The sequence below is a fragment of the Microcebus murinus genome, chromosome 18 (genome assembly GCF_040939455.1).
Source record: "Microcebus murinus isolate Inina chromosome 18, M.murinus_Inina_mat1.0, whole genome shotgun sequence".
NCBI lineage: Eukaryota > Metazoa > Chordata > Mammalia > Primates > Cheirogaleidae > Microcebus > Microcebus murinus.
This window is the reverse complement of record NC_134121.1, coordinates 19,125,585-19,147,065: the sequence shown is the minus strand read 5'-3', so window position 1 is coordinate 19,147,065 and position 21,481 is coordinate 19,125,585. Positions and strand designations below refer to the sequence as shown.

The following is a 21,481-nucleotide window of genomic DNA, read 5'->3' as shown; positions in this document are numbered from 1 at the left end:
GCTCTGCAGATGACACTGAGCTAGAAGGTGCTAGGAATCCTGGGGACCAGGAGCAGAAAGATCCTGAGCATCACCGACCCTGTTCAAGAAGGATGCTCAGGCTTGAGGGTGAGGTGGTTGAGCACTTGGAAGAGAACCCTAGTGGGGGTCTTTGGCCCAAAGATGGGATTCTGCTCAAAAAAAGGTGTTGAAAATTGGGCTAAGGGCTCAGTCCTCAAGCTCTCACCTGCCTCCAGCTCTAGGCAGTGTGCAAAGTGCTACAGCTCACAACTGGAAAGATCAGGAAGGAAGGCCTATTCACTGGAGAAGTGCCTTTGCCCAGGCCTGATGTACGGTAAACATTCACAGAAGAACTGAAAGGGTAGGAAGGTGAGCATGGCCAAGAAAAGGGAGTGTGCCCAGGGACCCACAGGGCCGGGCTCAGGAGACCACGGGCAGAACAAGCTACACTGAATCATAAAGACATTCTTGCTGTCAGAGGGAACTCACTGAAGACCCAAGAAAGGAAATGGATGCACACTGAGTGGGAGAGCTCCCTGCCTGGAGCTGGGCTTCCTGGGCTAGGCTCATCCCCAGTTGGCCCAGGGTCTACCTGACATTCCCTGAGGGTAAGGGAGCTGTGATAGGGAGGGCAGGCAGGAAACGGGGCTCCACTCAGGCTTGCATCAGCTCTAAACTCTGATTCCTCAGACTTTGCAGCCCAGAGTCAGTGGAGACAACTTTCTCAGGGGCTGAGGATAAGTAGGATGAGGTAGGGAAGGGGGATGGATGATCCCAAGGCAGAGGTAAAGCTGTACCTTTGCTGGTGGGCATGAAGTCCTTAGCCTTGTCTTTGCAGTAGTGGAGGCAGCAGGAGAGAATCAGGTCATCGTTGTTACCCTGGAGGAAAACAAGTGTCAGAAGTGCCACTGGGCAGGAGGGGGCGCCATTCGGAGGCAGACATACACTCTGCTTCTGGGGTCCAGGGAAGGGCCACATCCCAGAGTCCCTCCCATACATGCTGTGGGCCCTGTGTGGCCAGGTCTGACTGTGTTAAGAGTGATTTGGGGGATAAGGAACTCCCCCCTCCCAGGTCTTGACGGTAGGTCCCCCCTCAGTGGCCTAGGCTGACAGGCCTTTCTTTTGCACCCCATTCCTGGAGACCCTGTTCTGAAGGCTAGATGTGGGCTTTCCCTTCCTGCCAGAGGTCTCACCAGCTGGCCAGTGATGTCCTCACTGCGGAAGGCGATGGATTCAAGTTCATTGCCACGGCTGGTCAGGGCCCGTAGGCAAGAGTCCCGACTCTCAAATCGCCGCTCGAGGAACTCGATGGACTTGCGAGCCTTTTCTTGTACTACACGAGCGTAGCCCCCAGCTCGATGGTCTGTCTCCTGCCCTTTGGCCAGGCCGTCCAACTCATTGATCACTGAAGAAACAGACCCCCACACGGTATCAGCCTCAGCAATCATGTCTGCCTTTATCCGAGGCCTTTGTCCACTCATTTTCCCAGCTAGCCCCTTCCCAGGCCACAGAATCCATCCTTCCTCACAGGAGTCTTCCAGTGAAACTAGAGCAGAAAGGGAGCTTGTGGGGGGAAAAATGTTCCAGACTTTCACAATGCCCTATCTCCTTTCTGCCTCTTCTTCTGGGCCCCACCCTCCTCCTGGGAGGCACTTAAAGAGATTTTCTGGAGCTGCTGTATTCAAAAGAAACCTGGCCCCTCTACTGCATTCCTTAGTTATAGGATCAAATTGAAAGGATCCCTTAGGAAAGGCAAGGGCATGTAGCAGCTAAAGGGAAAGTGAGGCACTCTCTCTTATCTATTTGGGTCCCCAACCACAGAAGTCAAAGAGGGGCAAAGTTCTATTCCACCCTCCCTCCAGCAGAGTGCAGGGAGGTCATTATAGAGTAAGGGGCAGTCACAGCCTCATTTGCAAAGGCCTTGGTATTCCACAAAACCGTACCCTTGGCACATCTACCTTCTCTGATACTGAGTGTGTGTGTGTGTGTGTGTGTGTGTGTGTGTGTGTGCCTGTCTGCCTGCCTATGTGTCTGGGACACGGCTTCATTTTCTGGTGAAGATTCTTTCCAAAATTCCAGCCAAAAGCCTGAGGTCAAGTGGGAAATATGCACTCCTTGGGGGCTCCGGGAGAGTTTGGGGTCTGAGGCCGCTCCTCAGTACAATGATTCATAGCTCGGGGAGTCGGCATGAGCATGCTGTTCCATGGTGAGCCTGGCACTCATTGTCTGGGTATTCAGAGACACTTTCTGGAAAGGGCCCATATGGGAATACACACACACACACACACACACACACACACACACACACCCCATACACAACGAGATGCCCAGGCTTTCAGCAACCTGGGGCTGCAGTGTCCACACAATGCACAGCTGAGGGTGGGGAGCAGTGGTGGATGGGTGCATGGTCCAGCAAACAGAACATCAAACAGGAAAAACTGGTATTCTATCCCAAAATCTGCTTTCCTGCTTCCAAACTAAACAGGCTTCAAAGGGGAAGCTTGTTTGTGCTTCTGCACCAGGCGGGGCTTCTCAATGCTGGGGTCAGGTCTAAGGAGCACAGAGCAGGTTAAAGAGCACAAGAAACAAGTGGAGAAAGCTGTTGGCTTAACTCTTTGCTGCTCTGGGCACAGGGCATGAGTCCACTAAGGAAAGCATCAGTGAATAGGAACCCTCCTCTTACAGCCCCTGAGAGAGTCCAGGGACCTGCCCAGCTGCGGCGGGTTCAAGGAGGCTGACCTGTATGGCTGCAACAGAATTGTCAGTTCCCAGCGCCCTGCATATATCCCCTGGGTTTTCACATGTTTTTCCTCCCTCCCTACCAAATCTGGGTGTCCTTACTAAACCATAAGCTCCTTAGGGTCGGCCACAGCTCTGCCTTTCACAGGATCTCCTGAGAAAAAGGAGACTGAGCACATAGCAGGGGCATAATCAGTGCTAGTAATTAAGAACCCTGCTAGCTTGGGACGGTGTGTGAGGCATTTTCTGAGTCTTAGGGGGCTCCTGAAATGTCAGCAACCTCTCTCAGTTATACCATTTCCTGACCATCTAGCAATTCACTTTCTTTCCCCTGAAAACCTCCCGGGTTGGCAAGCATAGACACATATGATGCTGAGAGGTACCCCACCCCAGGACCCAGTGAGGGAAGCATGAGAGCCTGAGATAACGTGATGGTCTTACTGCTCTGCCTTGGTGACAGAAGTTGCTCTACTTTTGAAGAACATAAAACCTTCCCTTACGTCTAAGGGCCTGGATTTAAGAGGTTCTGGCCAGGCCACATGGGGAGGGGGAAGGAAGACGGGGAGGGTGGAGGCGGGGAAGAGGGCTGCTTCAGTGCCAACATTCTCAGGTGGTGCTAACGTGTTTCCCACAACCCCCTAGGGTTCTGCAGCCTCTGCAGGGGCGGATGTTTCCTGCCCTTTGTTTCCACCCCTGTTTGGCACTAGGACACTTGGGACCAGGAGGGAAGGCCCAATGGAACATCTTGGCATGGATGTCAAAGGTGGCTTGGTAGGCAGACTGCCAGTCTGGTGGCTTTTCCAGGGGATAGGGCTCTCAAACTTGTTCCAAGTGGTGGCTGCTAAGAAGGGCACATGAGAAAGCCTGACTTCTCAATCATCTCCCAAACCCTCTCCTTCCATAGCAGAGCCATCAGCTAGATCAGTTACATTAGACAGAAGCCCAGAGCCCAAAGCTACCCTGAGGCTGACCCACCACAGAGCTCTAAGAACTAAGGATACCCAGCAGACAGTACCCTGGAGACAGCCCAGCTGGGCTCCTCTGGCCAGAGGGTGGAAAAGCAAGCTAGCTGGGTCCTGAGATGCTGACCCTGCACCAGCACCAATCACCAGACAGTGGTGAGGGCCCAAGTGGTAGGAATCCACAAGCATGAGCCAAGGGCTAGCTCTGGAGGGTTCCTATTGGCCTCGCCTTAGGGTGACACTGGCCAGAAGAATGCTACCTCGAACCAGCAGAATGATCATGAAAAGCTACAAGACAATCAGACCAAAGGCATCTAACCACTTCAAAATCCTCCCAGCCTCCCTGCCAGACCACCCAGCAGCACTGCCGTTATCTGCCAGGGCTGAGTGTTTACCAATAACGGGAACCAGCTTTGCTGTTTTACTGCAAGCTTTATAAGGATAAAAACAAGGGCTGGGTTCATGCAGCCTCTGGTTGCTGGGACACAGAAGTCCATTTGCTCAAGCAGTTTAAGCCATGGATCAGCCATAATAATTTGAACTGCTTTGATTATTAAACAATTTTCCTTGCCCCACGCATTCCCTACTTCCCTGCAAATCCTGTCTTACACACGCACAGCAGGGCTCTGCCTGCCTGGCCTCTGGGCCATGGGGCGTGTGTATAGGGGGGCTGCTGTGCACGTGCAGGGCTGCCCTGCCCTTCCCGCCTGACTCACCGATAAGGGGCACCACCAGGATGTACTTCCTGCTCTCCAGCAGCCGTGTCAGACTGGCCAGGTGGTCGATGAAGCCGTTGGTGTCTGGTACAAGGAACAGGGGTCTGATCTCAAGCTCCATCTGCCTCATCTGACTCTGGTCCTCCAGGACAGCCTACAGGGACACAGAACAGTGAGTGAGCCAGAAAGTGAGCATGCGAGCAGGGGAGTGAGCCAGGGCCCTGACTCGATAGTGTGTCAGCATCCTGCCCCCATGAATCTCTCCCGCTCCAGGGGAACAAACAGCCCCTGTGAGGCTTGAGGGACAGGCCCAGGTGCTGAGGACAGCACTGCAATCAAAATCAACAGAGGCCAAACGGCCTGGGTAATAAGGTGTGGCTAAAATCCTGCCTAGGACTGAGAAATGACTCTGATGGTATTGGAAATAACAGGTCTCTGAAAGTAAGACCTTCAGCTAAGAACCAATGAAGGAGAGTTAGTTTCCTTGCATATGAAAGTGGTTTCACATATATTATCTAGGCAGCAAGTGGAAGGATACTTCTTAATCCAGACACTAGTGACTATCCAGAACAGAGTTTGTTATTTCAGTTTACTTCACTGGGTAGCTGAAACAAAACAAAACAAAAAACAATGAAGTTTAACTCAAAGGCTATACAAAAAAAGTGATGCTGTCAGCTAATAATTAATACCAAATAAATCTCCTGTAGCAGCAGGAGTCCATGTGGTGTGATGAATTAAGACCCCACTCACGTGTTTGCACAGAGCAACAATCAGACTGATCTCAATGGCCACCACCTTCCCCTTGACCAGCACAGTGTTTTTTAAACACTGGTCTACTCCTGTTCTACTTTTGTTCCTTTGTACAACCTGTACAAACTATACTATTATTTACTTAATGTTTTTCTTTAAGTCTGTCATTTTTTTTTTGCTTAGTCTCTTATTCAGCAACAATATCCATGGTATCAAGGATTCAACAGCCTAGTCATATGTTTACTAGTACAAGCTAAAATGCCACAATAAAAAGTTGAATTGTTTCTCTGCATCATTTAACAATCATCTCCTGTGGCACCAGTGGTCCATGGACCACCTGTCTCACCTCGGGAAACATGTGGCTCGGTGCTTATCTGTCTTATAGACTTTCACATCTCTCAGGGAGGCTCCATGCACATCTAGGAAAGCCCAGTTTTATCACCTGACAGTTTTACATGAGTGGCAGTGGCCCTTTGATATAGGTCACTATTGTACTGCTTCTTCTTCTGGGGACCATGGCCAAGAAGTGAACTGATCTGTTGATATCTGTCCAGGCAGTGTGTTCCCTGTGTAGCAAGACAGAGGGTACCGACACAAATCTGGAAGGAGCCAGGAAAGCAGGTCCCAGCCCAGTCACACCCTCTCATGGCCTTCTGCCACACAGCAACTTGCAAAGACACAGATGCAGGCAGGGGGAGTAGATGTGCGTGCCAACTGAGATGGGGCCCATAGTGCTGGGCCCTGGCCACCAACAGTCAGCAAGGAGGTTGCTCAGGTTTCACTGACAATGACAGTAAAACTGAAAGGGCATGCCTTCAAATTATGGGGGTGGCCTCTCTGTGACCTGCCAGGGACCTCTCCCTATGAGTAAGTCGCTGCTGCCACTGCCACCACAGCTGGTGGAAGGCACAGGCCACAGGACGTCGGCAGGCATGAGAAATGCAGCTGGGAGGCCCAGTATGAAGTCTTCCTATTGCTCTCACCTCAGGAGGGGAAAGTGGTGCTGCTGCCACCTTCCCAGGGGACTTGGGTCACTGCCCCTCCCCAGAAGGCTACCACACAGGGGTCCTCAAACTTTTTAAACAGGGGCCAGTTCACTGTCCCTCAGACCGCTGGAGAGCGCGGCGTACATTCCACACATGCGCACTGTGGGCCTGGGAGGAGTCGGCTGCTAAAGCAGGGCAGGCAGCAGTGGCAAAAACACCTGGTGGGCCAGATAAATGTCCTCGGTGGGCCACATGTGATCCTCAGGCTGTAGTTTGAGGACGCCTGACCTAGAGGGTAACACACATTCCACCAAACAGGGCTTGGGCATTTTGTAAGAACAGGAAGTGGTCCCTTTTTAGTTTCAGTGAACGACTTTTTGCCCTTTCTCCTCTGGCAGGGGGAACATCAGCATTTTTGTTCCTCATTTTTCCAGCCTGTGTTCTCCATGTAGCTCTTCTGCACGCTTTTCCTGGTACCATGAACTCCCAAATCTGTCTTTCGGGTGGGAGGGGACAGAACAAGCACTGATACATGGCTTGGGGTAGATGGGGAGACTGGTATAATGACAAAGGCTCAGGGTCCTAACTGAGCACTGTACCTCTGCCACTGTACCACTGAAACTCCTCTCACATCTGTTTTCCTGCCTTGAGAAATGACACTCCAGCCCTGGTTTGACTCTGTCAAAGTGGAACTGGCTATCATTTTTTACTGTGTGTGAATAATTAGCTCCTAAGACCCTGTACCATCCTACCTCTATGGCTGGCCTGGCAGTAGGCAGGAGGGCCTTTAAGCCAGGTAGCCAAGGAGGCCTGGAGGCATACCGAGCCTACCTGCATTCTGATTGCAGGACAGAAGAAAACTCTAGGAGCAGAGTCCAGGGAAGCTCTAACTTCCCTGGTTTCTTGGAGCTCTGGGTTGTGGCCAGAAAGGTGAAGAGGCTACAACCCCTTAGGGAGGTGGCAGCCCTGCTGGTTTTCTGGGGGTGGAGTGGGTCCAAGCTGTGTGAGGGTGGTCGGAGCTGTGCTGCCATCATCCGGTCCCAGGGACGCCTGCAGACAACTTCCCTTAACCTGGCTCTGCCCAGTGAGTCACCACACAACTGCTTCCTGTTCCCCACATACCCTCACGGAGTCTTAGGAGATTAAATGAGGCTGCTCCCTCTTCTCCTGGGGTACCAGTGGGCCTCTAGGGGTCACACCTGGGTCACAAGACTGGCTCAGTCCTCTTAAAGAGAACAGCAGACGGAGGAGGGCTTGGGAGCCCACAGGCACTCTCTTATGGGTGTCTGCATTTCCGGCCCTTTCTGAGTGGCGCTGTGTGTGTGTGTGTGTGTGTTTAGCATTTGCCCTCCCAACTTTTCCAGATTTTACCCGTCAGATTCCTGGCAGCTGTGCACGGCGCCTGTGCCGGCCGTCACGTCCCATTCCGATCTCTGGGTCGCACGGTGAGAGAAGGACACAGGATGCGCAGGGAGTGAAAAAGTGATGTCGGTGGGGAGAGTGCCAAGTCCCCACTCGCAGCCATGGGACGCTTGGGGAGAAGGGGGAAGCATACTGCTGTGGAGTTCAGAGGCCGGTAGTGAGATTTATTTTTGTTTGTGTGAGTAAAAAGCTGCAGAAACCTCTGGTGGGGGTGAGGGGGTGCAACTGGAATGCTGTGATTCAGACAGACAGGCCTTGGCCTGGAGTCAAGCATGATGACCCGGAAGGAGAGTTCCATAGGAACCTTTCTAACTATAGCCAAGGTTGGGCCACAGTGATCCTGGGATAGTATACTAGGAACCTAAGGAAAGCATCAGATTGGTGGCAATAAGGACCAAGTTGGTATAAAGTCTGGAAGGTGCTAAGTAACAAACTATCTCTGAGGTATGGGAGCTTCCTGGAGCAAGCTGGTAGAGAACTGGGAAAGAAATAATGTACAGTAATGCCTGAGGAGGAAGCTAATATGCTTGGGTCCCCAGACAGGGCTCTTTACAGGTTAAGTTTCTCTTTCTATACAGTGGAGATAATTTTATGATGCTGACCCACTGAAAATTGAGACACACAGAATTACAAATAAGAGCGAAACAATTAGCTGACATAGGAGTTGTGGTACTTGGAGAACTCAGATGGTAAAGCAGAGCCAGACCAGGAAAAGGCCTTCTTGGGTCTCCCTTCTGCTTAGGGGCTCCACGTGGAGTGTGGCTGCTTCCTTCCCTCTACAGTCTGATGGAATCATTCATCCCTGGACCTCTCTGGCCAAAGTCTTTACCAGATATTAGAAATTTTGAAACATAGCAAATTTCCACACTAAACCTTGTATACAGAAGTACCTAGCAAAGTATCTGATGCATGTATTAGAAACTGAACAAATGTCAGTTTCCTTTCTTCCTGCCCAACTCTATTTTTTATTTTATTTTCTACATATCCAAGAGGGTAACTATCTAGGGAAACCACTAGGGAGCAAAAGTGGAGATGGGGTGGGGTGGGACAAAAGACTACTGACTTCTATTACAAGATTCACAGTGTGTTTGTATGTGTGTGTATTTTAACTATGTGGATATAAATGAAAAATGAAAAAATGGAAATAAAATAAAAAGTAGGAATAGTAGGCGAGATAACCACTGGCAGGCAGTTCCTGCTTGGCCACCAGAAGCCAAAGGTAGCAGATCTTGCATTTGCTACAGAAGAGAGGAGGACCTGCCAGAAGCTTCCCTTGGGTGCAGGAAGGAGCATCTTCATTTGGGGTGTGCTGTTAGTGGGAAAACTGCTGCTCAGAATCTCTTTTCTAATGTCTGTAAGTACCACAGAGCTTAACATATACTTGCTTTCTTTTTTAAAATTATAACTATGACAAGTTGTATTCTATTTCTTATTGTTTCAGAAGGATTGATCTTATTTTCAAACTAGACCTAAAGATGCTCAAGGAGAATTAACTATTTTTCTTGTAGTTTCTTTTCCAATACGTAGCATAGAGATTGATGCGTCATAGAATCTTGGTGAACTAAATCACTGAGTTTCAGAGTTAAGAGGCACTTTAAAAATAATCTAACTGGGCCAATGCCTGGCTCACGCCTGTAATCCCAGTGCTTTGGGAGGCTGAGGCAGGAGGACTGGTTGAGGCCAGGAGTTTGAGGTCAGCCTGGGCAATACAGCAAAACCTTGTCTCTAGAAAAAATAGAAAAATTAGCCAGATGTGGCAGCATACACAAGAGGATCACTTGAGCCCAGGAGTTTGAGGTTGCAGTGAGCTATGATGATGCCACTGCACCCATCAGCCTGGGTGATAGAGTGAGATCCTGTCTCAAAAAAACCACACAAAAAACCAAAACAACAACAACACCAAAAAAAAAAAAAAAAAACAAACAAAACGTTGAATTCTAACTGGTAGCTCTGACTGGAATTCTCTAACTGGTATTCTGAAAAAGCCAAAGTGTGCCCTTTCCTGATGGAGAAGGGGTGGCAGATCTAAGCATCATACCTCTGATCCTGCTCCAAGAAGCAGTAAAGGTATTTTAGCTAATGCCTTGACCATTCTGTAGGAGGACAGGACCCCATGAAAGCTGCTGGAGCCAGGGAGATAGGAGCAGATGGCAAAAACTGGAGGCCCAGCACCACAGTCTACAGAGAAGCTAGAGCAGACTTGGGTGGGAAGGGCGGATGCCCAGCTCTGCAGGCTGATGTGCTTTCCTGCCCTGGCGTGAACGTGCCCGTGGCCTGGTAGTGTGCTGGCTCCCACCCTGCCTCCGACAGCTAGGAGCCAGGGCTGAGTGTCTGCCTTCCGCTAGCTTCCATACAGGTGTGGGGGGCTCTGTGCACAACATTGTTCCACAATAGCCCCCCCTAGCTGGGTGGCAGTATGAATGGACTACAGCTATATTTAGAGTGGAACTCCTGGGGCCACCACAAAGGAGTGACTGGATCTTCAGGAGGGCGGGTGGGCGGGAAGGGGACAGGGGAGCAAAGCTATTTTCAGAACACATGTCATTGCTGGCTACAGAGCAAGACTGTGGCCATAATGCTGAGGGAAACAATAGCTGTGGCCAGAGGAAGAGCCTGTTATGTTTCAGGTGGGATGTTTGCAACTGCTCAGGAAACCTGACCCCACCCGACAGCAGCACAAATCACAGCAAAGCCTCATGGACACAGTGAGGAGGCGGGGGATTCACAGGGCTAGGGCCAGTACGAGGTGCCAAGAGGCCACGCCTCATGCCTGGAGGAAGATTTTCAGTGACTGCTTTGCCCTGGGGGCCTGGTTAGGAATGAAACACTTCTGACCAATTTCCCAGACAAACCATGTACCCTGCTCTGGTCCCTGGACACCTCCCAAGAATGGAAATGGGAATGAAAAGAACTCAGGCAGAAAGCAGCAAGGTGGGCAGGACCAACCCCAGATGAGGAGCTGTCTCAGGCAACAAGGCGAAGACTGGGCTGAGCTGGAGAGTGTGGCCTCAAAGCCCTGGGTGGGCGGACTTGGCACCCCCAGCATTCAGGGGCCTGCTGGGGCGCTGCAACTCCAGCTGCACAGGCCCTGAGAGCTCCCCACACCCCTTTTCTGACCTCTAGTCGGCCCCACTTACCAGCCTCTGTGCAACTCCGGAAGCACGGAGGGACAGGCTGTGAAGGGAGGCCAGGCCTCACCTCCCCCCATCCCCACAGATGAGCTTAGGCCCAGGGGTCTAGGTAAGAGCAGGGAAGTGGGGGTGTGGCTACAGCCCCAGATCTCACTTGGACTTTATAGCCAGCATGGGGGCCAGGAGGACTTTTTTCAACCCCATCTTCATATCCCCTTCCCCAAACATGTGTGGTTCCTGTTTTGCTGCATCTGTAAAAGGCGCTGGGAGCTGGGGACTTGCCTTACACCTCTTGGTTAACACCCTGGAGACTGATGGAGTTCAGAGCAGTGTAATTTACAGCCCATCTCTCCAATCTTAATTCACTCGATGCTCCTTTCTTCCTTATTGTATTAGTGTGACCCAGGTACCTGCCAACAATAATGGCCTCTCTAGCTAGGAGCCTCTCTCCCACTCCCAGGACAATTTATACCTTTTCCTTGGGATTTTCCCCCCTTAAATTAAACAAAAAGAGGAAAAATAAGAAAAGGTTAACATGGGTTTGGAGCGATGAAGCCCCCGTGGTTCTGGGCAGGGAGCCAATGGCCCGAGGGCACACACATGTGTGTGCTCTCCCAGAAGGGCCTTCACCGGCCCTGTTTTACAGCCACCTCGGCACAGACTCCAGGGTTCACGCATATGGCCAGACAGATGTGTCTGGCTTACGTTCAAGGCTGGAAAATGAAGAATTATGGAAGTGAAGGGCCCCGGGCATTAAAGAGAGGGGGGGAAGGGAAGGGGGGAATTTTTCCTCTGCTGAGAAATCCTCCTGTGGCTGTGAGGCTGGAGGAAGGAGGCTGACAGGAGGCAGGGCCGCCAGCCCGGTGCATGTGGGGCCTGTTCTTAAAGGGGCCATGGCAGCCCCTGCTCTGGCCTGCTCACGGTTGCTCGGCACCTGGGCCTGAGCAGCCTCCTCAGAAGGAGCTGATGATGGGCAGACAGGCTGCCTGGACAGGGCCAGCCAGGGGCACTGGGAGTCAAGTCTTACTGAAGACCTTCAATTTTGAGGTACTGCTTTCACTGGCGAGGCAAAGCTGAACATAGCACCTAGATAGGGATGGATTCCCACAGTGTGTGCCCCGACAGCATCCCGGACTGCCCTTTTGGATCAACACCCACTCACACTTCAAATCACTTGTTTAAAGACTGGCTTCTCCACTACATTGCAACCTCTGAAATGTGACTTTTTTGTTCGTTCCTGTGTCCCCCAGCCACTAGCATAGTAAATGCTCAACACCATTTACTAAACTGAGCTGAAGACATGGTCCTGATTCCAAGGAGTTCACAGTACAATATGGGAAACAAGTCCAGAAATAACTGTAACACGAGACATGATAGCAGTTCCACAAATGAAGAATAAATCAATGCTGTAGGAATACTGAGCAGAGAGAGATGAATTCCTCCTGGGGGGAATCAGGGAAGGCTTCACTGGGGAGATGGAGTTTCATCTCGGGATTGAAGGGAAGAATAGAATTTCAACAGGTAACAGGAAATGTGGAGCAAAAAAAAGGGTACTCTGGTTTGAGGGACAGCACTAACAAAGACCTTAGAGTGGGAAAGGGCAGAACATGTCTAGGGAGAGCGATTGGAGAGGAAGGATAGTGTCGTTGTCTAGGCAGGAGGCCTTAGTGTCTGGATAGGCATTTTATATGTCCTGTGATTGACTCTGAGGCCTCACAGTAACTCTAACAGGTTGGTGCTATTACCATTTAAAAAAACTTTTTTTTTAAGAAATGAAGTCTGGCTATGTTGCCTAGGCTGGAGTGCAGTGGCTATTCACAGGTGTGATCATAGTGTACTACAGCCTTGAACTCCTGGGCTCAAGCGATCCTCCTTTCTCAGCCTCCTGAGTAGCTGGGACTACAGGCACATGCCACTGTGCCTGGAAACACTTTCATTTTGTAGATCAGGAAACAGGCTCAGAGAAGTTAAATAGTTTTCCCAATGTCATCTAACTAGTAAAGGATATATATATACATATATACATATACACACATATATATATACACACACACACATATACATATACACATACTATGTTTGTAATCCTAGCACTCTGGGAGACCGAAGCAGGAGGATTGCTTGAACCCAGGAGTTCAAGGTTACAGTGAGCTATGATCCTGCCACTGCACTTTGGCCTGAGTAACAGAGAGAGAGAGAGAGATCCTGTTCTTAAAAAAAAAAAATTAGATACAAGGGGTTAAAAGTTAAAAGTGAGGGTAGTCTAAAAGCTAGATGATACTCTAGTTGCTACTGTGATTGAGTCACTGAACAAATATTTGTTAAGACCAACTCAGTTTGCTGAGACTAGGGAGTAATAGAAAGGAATGAGACCTTTCTATTGGTGGTGACGAAACCTAGGAGGATGGTCTGGTCAACAGAGAGAAGACAAGGGTATTCCTTTATGCTAAAGTGAAGCTTGAGGAAGATGGCTTCAGGGCCCAAAGCTGCAGGCAAGTCAATTATGACAGGGGCTGAGATTTAATGAAGACAGTTCCTTGGTGATTTCTGACACAACAGTTTCTGTAACTGCTGGGTTGAGAGTCAAGAAATGGAGGCAGTGAGTAGAGACAGGACTTTTGGGAAAACAGATGGCAAGGAAGAAAAGAGCCAGAGAAGAAGAAGCTTGAGGGTGATGCTGTTTAAGGGCCACAGGGGTTTACACATAGACCCATGGTAGGGCTGAGGAGGCACCCACAGTACAACAGATGATGCTGGCAGAGGTATTACACATTTGACTCCAATGGCAGTAGGTGACATGAATGTGTCTAAAGAATGACAGATCCTAATTAGTAATCATTCCTTTCCCAGGGTAGGGCGATTAGACGAGTATCAGACAACAGTGACCATTTATGGAACTCTGTGCCATACACTATGCTAATGCTATGCGTGCACTCTCTCATGTAGTCCTCATAGAGACTCTAGGACAGGGGTCCTCAAACTTTTTAAACAGGGGGCCAGTTCACTGTCCCTCAGACCATTGGAGGGTTGGACTATAGTTTAAAAAAAAACTATGAACAGTTGGCTTCGCAACCAGCCTGAGCAAGAGCGAGACCCCATCTCTACTATAAATAGAAAGAAATTAATTGGGCAACTAATATATATAGAAAAAAATTAGCTGGGTATGGTGGCGCATGCCTGTAGTCCCAGCTACTCGGGAGGCTGAGGCAGGAGGATCGCTTGAGCCCAGGAGTTTGAGGTTGCTGTGAACTAGGCTGACGCCACGGCACTCACTCTAGCATGGGCAACAAATTCCTATGCACACTGCACATATCTTATTTTGAAATAAAAAGCAAATGGACAAAAACACCCGCATGTGACGCTTGCTCTAAGAGGTAGCTGTTATGACCACTTGAATTTTACAGATGAGGAAACAGGCTATGAGAAGTTAAATAATTTGCCCAATGTCACAAAACTAGTTAAGTGGTAAAGCCTGGATTGTAATCAGGTCAGCCTGATCACATGCATTAAACCCTATGCCAAAGGAAAGGGGCAGCTAAAGAGAAGGTTGGAAACAGACATCCCCAAAAAGGCTGAGCAGGGTGGTTTAATGCTTTCCAATGCACACAGTTTGTCTCAAAAAAAAAAAAAAAAAAAAAAAAAAAGACTGAGTCTTACTTTGTTGCCCAGGCTAGAGTGAGTGGCGTGGCATCAGCCTAGCTCATAGCAACCTCAAACTCCTGGGCTCAAGCAATCCTCCTGCCTCAGCCTCCCAAATAGCTGGGACTACAGGCATGCGCCACCATGCCCGGCTAATTTTTTCTATATATATTAGTTGTCCTGCTAATTTATTTCTATTTATAGTAGAGACAGGGTCTCGCTCTTTTAAACTCCTGACTTCGAGCTATCCGCCCGCCTCGGCCTCCCAGAGTGCTAGGATTAGAGGTGTGAGTCACCGCACCCGGCCCACAGTTAGTCTTTAAAGAGGAAAGCATGACTGCTTCTTCTCTGTCTGCTCTGAATCCTAGAGAAGGGTAAGTATACTTATAGTGCAAGGGAACAGACCTGGGTTAGCCATAAAGAAAAACTTGCTGCAAGTGAAGGCATGGACCCACAAGAGGGCTGATGGTGGTGAAACTATCTATGAGGAGATTAAGTAGTTTCTCTCTGGAAGGGTATAGAGAATATCTTGTCCAGAGGGGGCTCTTCCATCATACCGGGTATCCAGGTAAGGCAACTGGGGCCATGACGTTCTATGCCCTCAAGAATAAGTGTTCTCAACTGAGAATTCATGGCTTCTCCAGGAGTATCTAGATATAGTTCAAGACAACTCTGAAATTTCTGAAATTGTATGAAAGATTGTATATGTGTGGTGTGCATTTATAGATCCTCATTGCAGGGGCTTTTATCAGATTATCTAAGAAGATTCTGCCCCTACCTTGGAGCCTAGGATGAGGGAGACTCCAGGCATCAAACATGCTACCAGAATTTAGAGGTGGAGTAAGAAAATGTGGGTAGAGCTAGACAGGACAGTGTAAGACCCTTCCTGAGATAATTCTGCTCACCCCTACTCCTTTGCCCACATCTTCTTCATGCCCTATACAGCAGCCACCCAGATGGGAACCACCCTCCCCAGGCAGGCCCCACCTGGATCTTTTCTTGGCGACGCTGCTGCTCGGCTATCTTCCTAGCCAGAGCCAGCTTCTTGGCCCGAAGTTCTCTGATGTCATCCTCGCCTCCACTGCCTTCAGCCTCTGAATCTTCCTCAAAGTCTTCAATCACCACGTCCTCCTCCTTTGGGTCGTAGAGCAGACCATGGGAAAGAGTAGAATGAACCCACTCTCTGCCCTTTCAGCCCCTTACCCATTCTGATTGGGACCATCCCTTGCAAAGGGCCCCAGACAGTGTGTGCTTTCCTCTACTCAGGCAAAGGAGTGGGAGGTTAACAGAAGCTGTCTATCTTCCCCTCCATCTGCTCCCCTTTACCCTCTAGGGCTCTTTCTCGTGGAGTTACACCATAAGTCACTCACAATCACACATATATACTTGAACTCGCATTCTTTGTTCTCCCTTGCATATACTCACAGAATCAAAATTTGGGTTTATTTCATTTTGAAATTACAAATGATGCAAGGGGGAAACAAAATAGAAAGCTAAATCACTCAATTTAAATCTAATTCATGCTAATGATCTGATAGGAATCAACTCTGGCCAACAGCTGGGAGTTAGACGTGGAAGCTCCCTTGCCCCAGACAGCATTAGGGAGCAGATGCTGTAGCTCAGCAGACCTTGTCCTGGTTTCTTGTTAAGACCACAGCCTGGCGGTGTGAGGACTGCTGGGCCCCATTACAGGAATTCACATGACATGACCTTGCTCAGCTGCCCTCCCAGGGCCTGGGTAGGGTAGGAGGTGTCTGGCTAGCTTAAGGAGCCTCCTGCCAGGCTGGCGGAACATTCCCCAGGGATGGCACCTCCCTTCTTGCAGCCTCAGCTCTCAGCTGCCATCACTCCCCGGGTGGTCCCACGCTCCAGCCCTTGCTCTCTCACTTTTGGCCTTGGTCAGTAGAGAACATGCAGCTGCCTAAGAGAGCTTCCTTTGAGGGACAAGGTTAGTTAGCATGAGTACATGAGGAGTGATTTAGTAGAAGATTCCTGTGTTCCTAACTGGATGATAATGACAATGATTACCATAACTAGCGTTTATTGAGTGCTTTTTATTGGCCAGGTACTGGGCTGAGCATTTTTCATGTATTAACTCATTTAATCCCCACAACAGCCTGTGAAATAGGTGCTATTACCATCCCTATTTTATAAGTGAGCAAACTGAGGTTTAGAGGTAAACAACCTGCTCAAGGGCACATAGCTAGTAAGTGGTAGGAGCAGGGATTCAAACCCAAGTGAGTCTGACTCCAAAGTCCATGCGTGTACAAATAATAATGGGCAAGCCCACAGGGTTGAGGTCCTGATTTCTAGACTGTAAGCCCAGATTTAGCCCTTTTGGCTGAGCTTCATCAGGCCTGCCATAGGCCCCACCACGGCTGTTCAGTACAAACTGCTCTCTCTTCTGTCCATTTTAAGATAATAGTCAGACAGATTCTTTTGGCTGAAAGCAGTTAGTAAAGTGTATGGATGGGGCGATGTTTTCTCTTGGGAACAGAATCTAGAGGTGGGAAGATGGGCATTTCAGTAGCATCCCTTAAGGAACGGGACTCTGTTCTGTTCACAAAGAATGATGTCTGAAGAAACATCTTCCCCTACCTCTCCCAATCAGCTTAAGTGACTCAGTCTTTTCTTTTTTAATGACTAGTCAAGTGCAATAGTGAGAAGGGGGGAAAGTAATAGAACAGGGAGTTTAATCTGTAACTGACTGTGAACAATCAAGTGAGATAAATCACTACCTTCGGACCATCCTTACTCAGTCTTGCAGTTTGGGGAGAGATGAGATCTGAGGATGGGGCCAGAACTGCTTCTATCCTAAGAGGTCTCAGAGGTCCACGGTCACCACTCATTTGACAACACACATGCTGTAGTGTCACAGGGCTTACTTTCACAGAGGCCTAGGCCATGGGAAGGAGGAAGACTCTCTCTGCACATTTACTTCTTTGTCCATGGGGTTAACCTGGACCAGAGTGAGAGAGATAGGATGCCTGCCTGGCCCATGGGGGAACAATGCCTCTGTCCGCTCTGACCAAGGATATACTAGGTTATCATGGGGCTTGAAGTGAGCTTGACTGAGGTCAAAAGAGGGTCAGAGAAGCTTGTCTGAGGTTTGCTAAGCTCTCACAGCAAACGAGGAAGTGCAGGGTTATGAAATTACACAGACCAGGGTAAGTAGGGTTTCCCAGAGGCCACTAACATAAAGGAACCCAGGAGGCTCGTGGGAAAAGGAAGAAGTGGGCAGCCTGGTGTGGGTCACAACCTTTGTCTGGTCAATAAGCCTTAGAAGGAGAGACAGAGTGTAGCACAGCCAAGATCTGAGACCAGAGAGCTGATCTGTTCCTGCAAGAGTAGAGGCCCTCTTTGGCTATTACACAGTGCCTCTCTCTGGGCTTTATTTGCCTAACTGGATTTGGTATTGTAGGCTCATCTGGCCAGAGGATATCTCTTCCAGCAAGCCTGGTAAGCTAGTCTTGCTTACTCTCCACAGTTTGCCTCAACCTCAAAGTGTGGGTGAGATGACTGGCTGAGGTGCTGCCCACTGTGCTTCCCTACACAGTGCCCAGGGTTTGGGTGGCACTGCTCTGCTCTCCCTGAAGCCTGGAAACCCCGATGGCTTTAGCAACCCCACAGTCTCCTCCCAATACTGACAGCTCATTCTTTCCCATTATTCCTTGCCCAGGTTTCATCTGGAGAGTCTGGAATCATGGGCTCAGCTTTATCCCTGGAACCACCTCTGTCCTGGAAGCTGAGCCCTGTGTCATCAGGGGTGGGGTGGGGTTCTCCAGCTATTCTAATGAAGCCAGTCCAAGACTCTGCTGCACTGAAGACTCTGATCCAAAGGTGGCCACTCTATCACTGCTTCAGATCACAAACGACAGCTTCCAGCTGACATCTGGCTTCCTTAGCCTGTTGCTGATTTCATCCCTGCACCCCACCCTGCTCCACCGGGCGCTGGAGACTGCTGCAGGCCAAATGACTATGTTGGCCTATGGGTGACCTGGCCTCTGGCTAGAATTGCTTCCGTCCCTTCTTTCAGTCCCACGTTCCTCCCCACCTAAGTCCCCTTTGTCTTTAGCACTGTGGGGCAAAAAGAAGGAAAGAGTCAACCTTTAGGCAAAAATGAGGTGTGTGTGCACAAATACCCAGACAGAGTTACCCACACCCAGACATCCAGCAGGGCAGCTGGCAGTGATACTGAATGCACACATGCTCCAACACCATCACACACTCACATTCACTCAGAACCCACAGGCAGCAGGGAAGCTGGCAGCAGTGTTTACTTAAACTGACACACAAATCCAGCACACACAGATCCACATCAACAATCACCCCCAGAAAGACACATATATGCATGGCAGGGCAACTGGCAGTGGGGTTTTTTAGGAGTGGGTACACAGGCTCATGCATGCACACACACAAACATACACACACACATACACATGGTCTGGAGTGAAGCAAGGGCTACAGGAACAACCAAGGGCAAACAAACAAGAGGAGAATTCCTTAATCACATCAGGATGTGCAGGAGGGAGGGAGGGAGGGAGAGAGGGAGGGAGGGCAGGCCCGGGGAGGGGGTGATTTTCCACATGGGGCCAGCAATGTCAGCTCTTCCTGTATGTGTGCTGGAGGCTGGAGTTCAGGCCTGTGCTGCACTGAGCTCCACACATCTATAAACTTGATCCTTAGCCTGAACCCTAACACCCCCCTCTCTCTACTCCCTTTCCTAAGCCTCCAGAGCTGCACATTATTAAACTCTTTCTTTCTTTCCCTCCCTTCTCCTCCAATGCAACATTAAAAAGAAGCATCTGGAACTTGTAGCAGAGTGAGAAGGAGGCACTGGGGTGGACTGGCAGGAAGGGGCACCAGCAGAGTGCACTCTCGAGAAGCTGGCTGGTCACATTAATATAGACACTGCTCTGAGTGGTTATAAATAACCAGGCATAGAAGCTGAAGCTATGGTGGGGGGGGTGGGCAGGGGAAGGGAGCCTTCCCTTGCCACAGCGGGCTCTTCCCGCATAGTACCTCATCTTCCAGTTGTTTTCCCTCTTGGCTTCCCATTTCCTTTCCCATGGTGTCTGGGACGGGTGCCACTGACACATATTTTCCACCCTTGAATGCCAGCAGAGGCTCTTCTTGTCCACAAAGGGCTTCCAGAAAATACTTCAGCACTGTGACCCTTTTGCAGTCAGCTGCAATAACCTACAGGATGAGAGGGAGAGAAGAAAAACAGCATTTTCTGAAAGGGAAGATGAAGATGAGAGACACTGCTTCTTGGCTGAGGGGTCTATGAGATGTGTGTCAAAGTTACTGGGCGAGGGGGGCAGAATGAGTGAGTGGGAGTGTGCATGTGTGTGCAAGGTGGTGAGCAAGGGCCAAGGTCAGGTTGAGGACAAGATCTTCTGAAGGAAGTCACCATGGTCTCTCCTCAGGTCATATCTAGGGCAGCAGAAAACCCTGGGACCAGTGACAGGTGCCCTCAGGGTTTTTGCCTTTCTTTTATTAAAGTCTTGATATAAAAAAAGACTAAATTAACTTCTTCTAAGTTTGGTTTCTAATCAGTAGAAGGAAGAGTGGAGTGTAAGACGCTGGCTTTTACAGTATACAGCTCACTGTCACTCTCCACTCTTCTCCCCACTCCCTGTCTCCAGACGCCCCAAAGGAGAACTTTCAGCTGGAATGCAAAATGAATGATGAGGGCTTTCTTGGCTGTTTCATTTCATCCAGATCATTTTGGGCTTCCCCTGACAGGTTCCTGCCCCACCTAAGAGCTTCTCATACTCAAGAGACTGGGGTCAGGCAGGAAATTGTCAGGAGGAAGGAGACAGGCAGAGCAGGTGGGGGTGTTTCACCAAAGTTCTGCTCCTCCAGGGGTTCACGCCAACCCAGTCCCATGTGGCCACATTAGCACACAAGCCAGTACTGTCAGAGAAGCTGGGGCTGATTTAGCTGAGAAGAAATTCAATATCTTGAGCAACTGTCAAATTTGTAAGTGTCTTGGATGGAATGTCCACAGTCACCCAGTCTGGGGTCCTCCCTCCTGAGGGACCACACATGCATGTCCTCACTTCCAAACCCATCTGAATTGCTTGTATCCTTCTGCATTCTAGCCTTTTCATGTTCTTCTCTTCATCTCTGGTCTCTGGGGTCCTCTCCTCTCTACTGGTAGAGTTCTCCCCAAGGGAGAGGGGCCCTGCTTGATCTGGAGCTTGAAAGCTGAAGGCCATTCCACATGGGAAACACACCTCAGTGGTCAGATATGCCACAGAGGGCAGCCTCTTCATCAGCACTGACTCTAGACCACATTGAATGCCCCTGCCCCTCTTTTAATTCTTCCTCATTCCTTAATGTGAAAGGGACTTGGGACTTACATGTGTCTGCATCACACAGGGAAGTACTAATCTGGAGACTGTCTTTGACTACTCATCGTTTTACAGGTACATGTGTTATCTCCCTCATCTTGACAGCTATCCCTCTGGTGGCAAAGACTATATCTTATACTTTCCAAACTTCACTGATAAGAGTTGTAAGGACAAGCTGGGCACACAGCAGGCTCACAGTAAAGATTGACAGGCTCAGGGAAGTTTGGCTGAGTACCACAGAGAATAGATGAAACAAGGATGATCCATGTTCTTTAAGACACTGTGGAAATGAGCACCATTCTGCTGGCCAGCCGGCCAGGGAAAGTGCAGCAACACCAGCCAACAGTGTGCTCCATGACTCCAACCTCTGCAATCTTTGCCACGCCAAAACTTCTCTTCCCTGCCTGGGCTGATCCCTGCTCTCCCACACCAATGGCCCTGTAACCATTATAGGCTGGAATCTTAGACTAAGTACCTTGATCATCTCCATCTAAGAGGTTGACCCAAAAGGTTCTCAGCTATCCAGGAGGGTTGAGAAAAAGGACAGCCCCTTGAGTTTGAGGTACCTGGTCCTGAGCTTACCTCCATGAAGGAGGAAGGACACTTGCCTTGGGCCAGGGCAGGTAACCACGGTTCCATCGCGTGTATTCAAACATGTGATGAGGAAGGCTAGAAATACAGAAGCAGGGGCTAAAAGGCATTAAAGAACAGAGCTGAAATGAGTAATAGCCTGGCAGGCAGCACGCACAGTGGCCTCCCTGCATCCCTAGCCTCTCA

The 21,481-nt window shown here is 49.7% G+C and overlaps 1 protein-coding gene across 3 annotated transcripts in view; it reads right to left on the bottom strand.

The window, feature by feature from the left end:
- Positions 1–21,481, bottom strand: part of SMG6 (SMG6 nonsense mediated mRNA decay factor) — a 221,692-nt gene that overhangs the window by 4,151 nt on the left and 196,060 nt on the right. For 2 of the 3 annotated variants that reach the window (XM_012740650.3, XM_020280862.2), the window contains exons 14-18: positions 19,368–19,544; positions 15,333–15,479; positions 4,418–4,571; positions 1,194–1,405; positions 798–879 (exon numbers count right to left, since the gene is read on the bottom strand). In XM_012740650.3, the coding sequence (XP_012596104.1) occupies positions 798–879; positions 1,194–1,405; positions 4,418–4,571; positions 15,333–15,479; positions 19,368–19,544 (772 nt within the window). The remainder of the gene's footprint in view (positions 1–797; positions 880–1,193; positions 1,406–4,417; positions 4,572–15,332; positions 15,480–19,367; positions 19,545–21,481) is intronic. The other variant, XM_075994252.1, reaches the window with a different exon arrangement.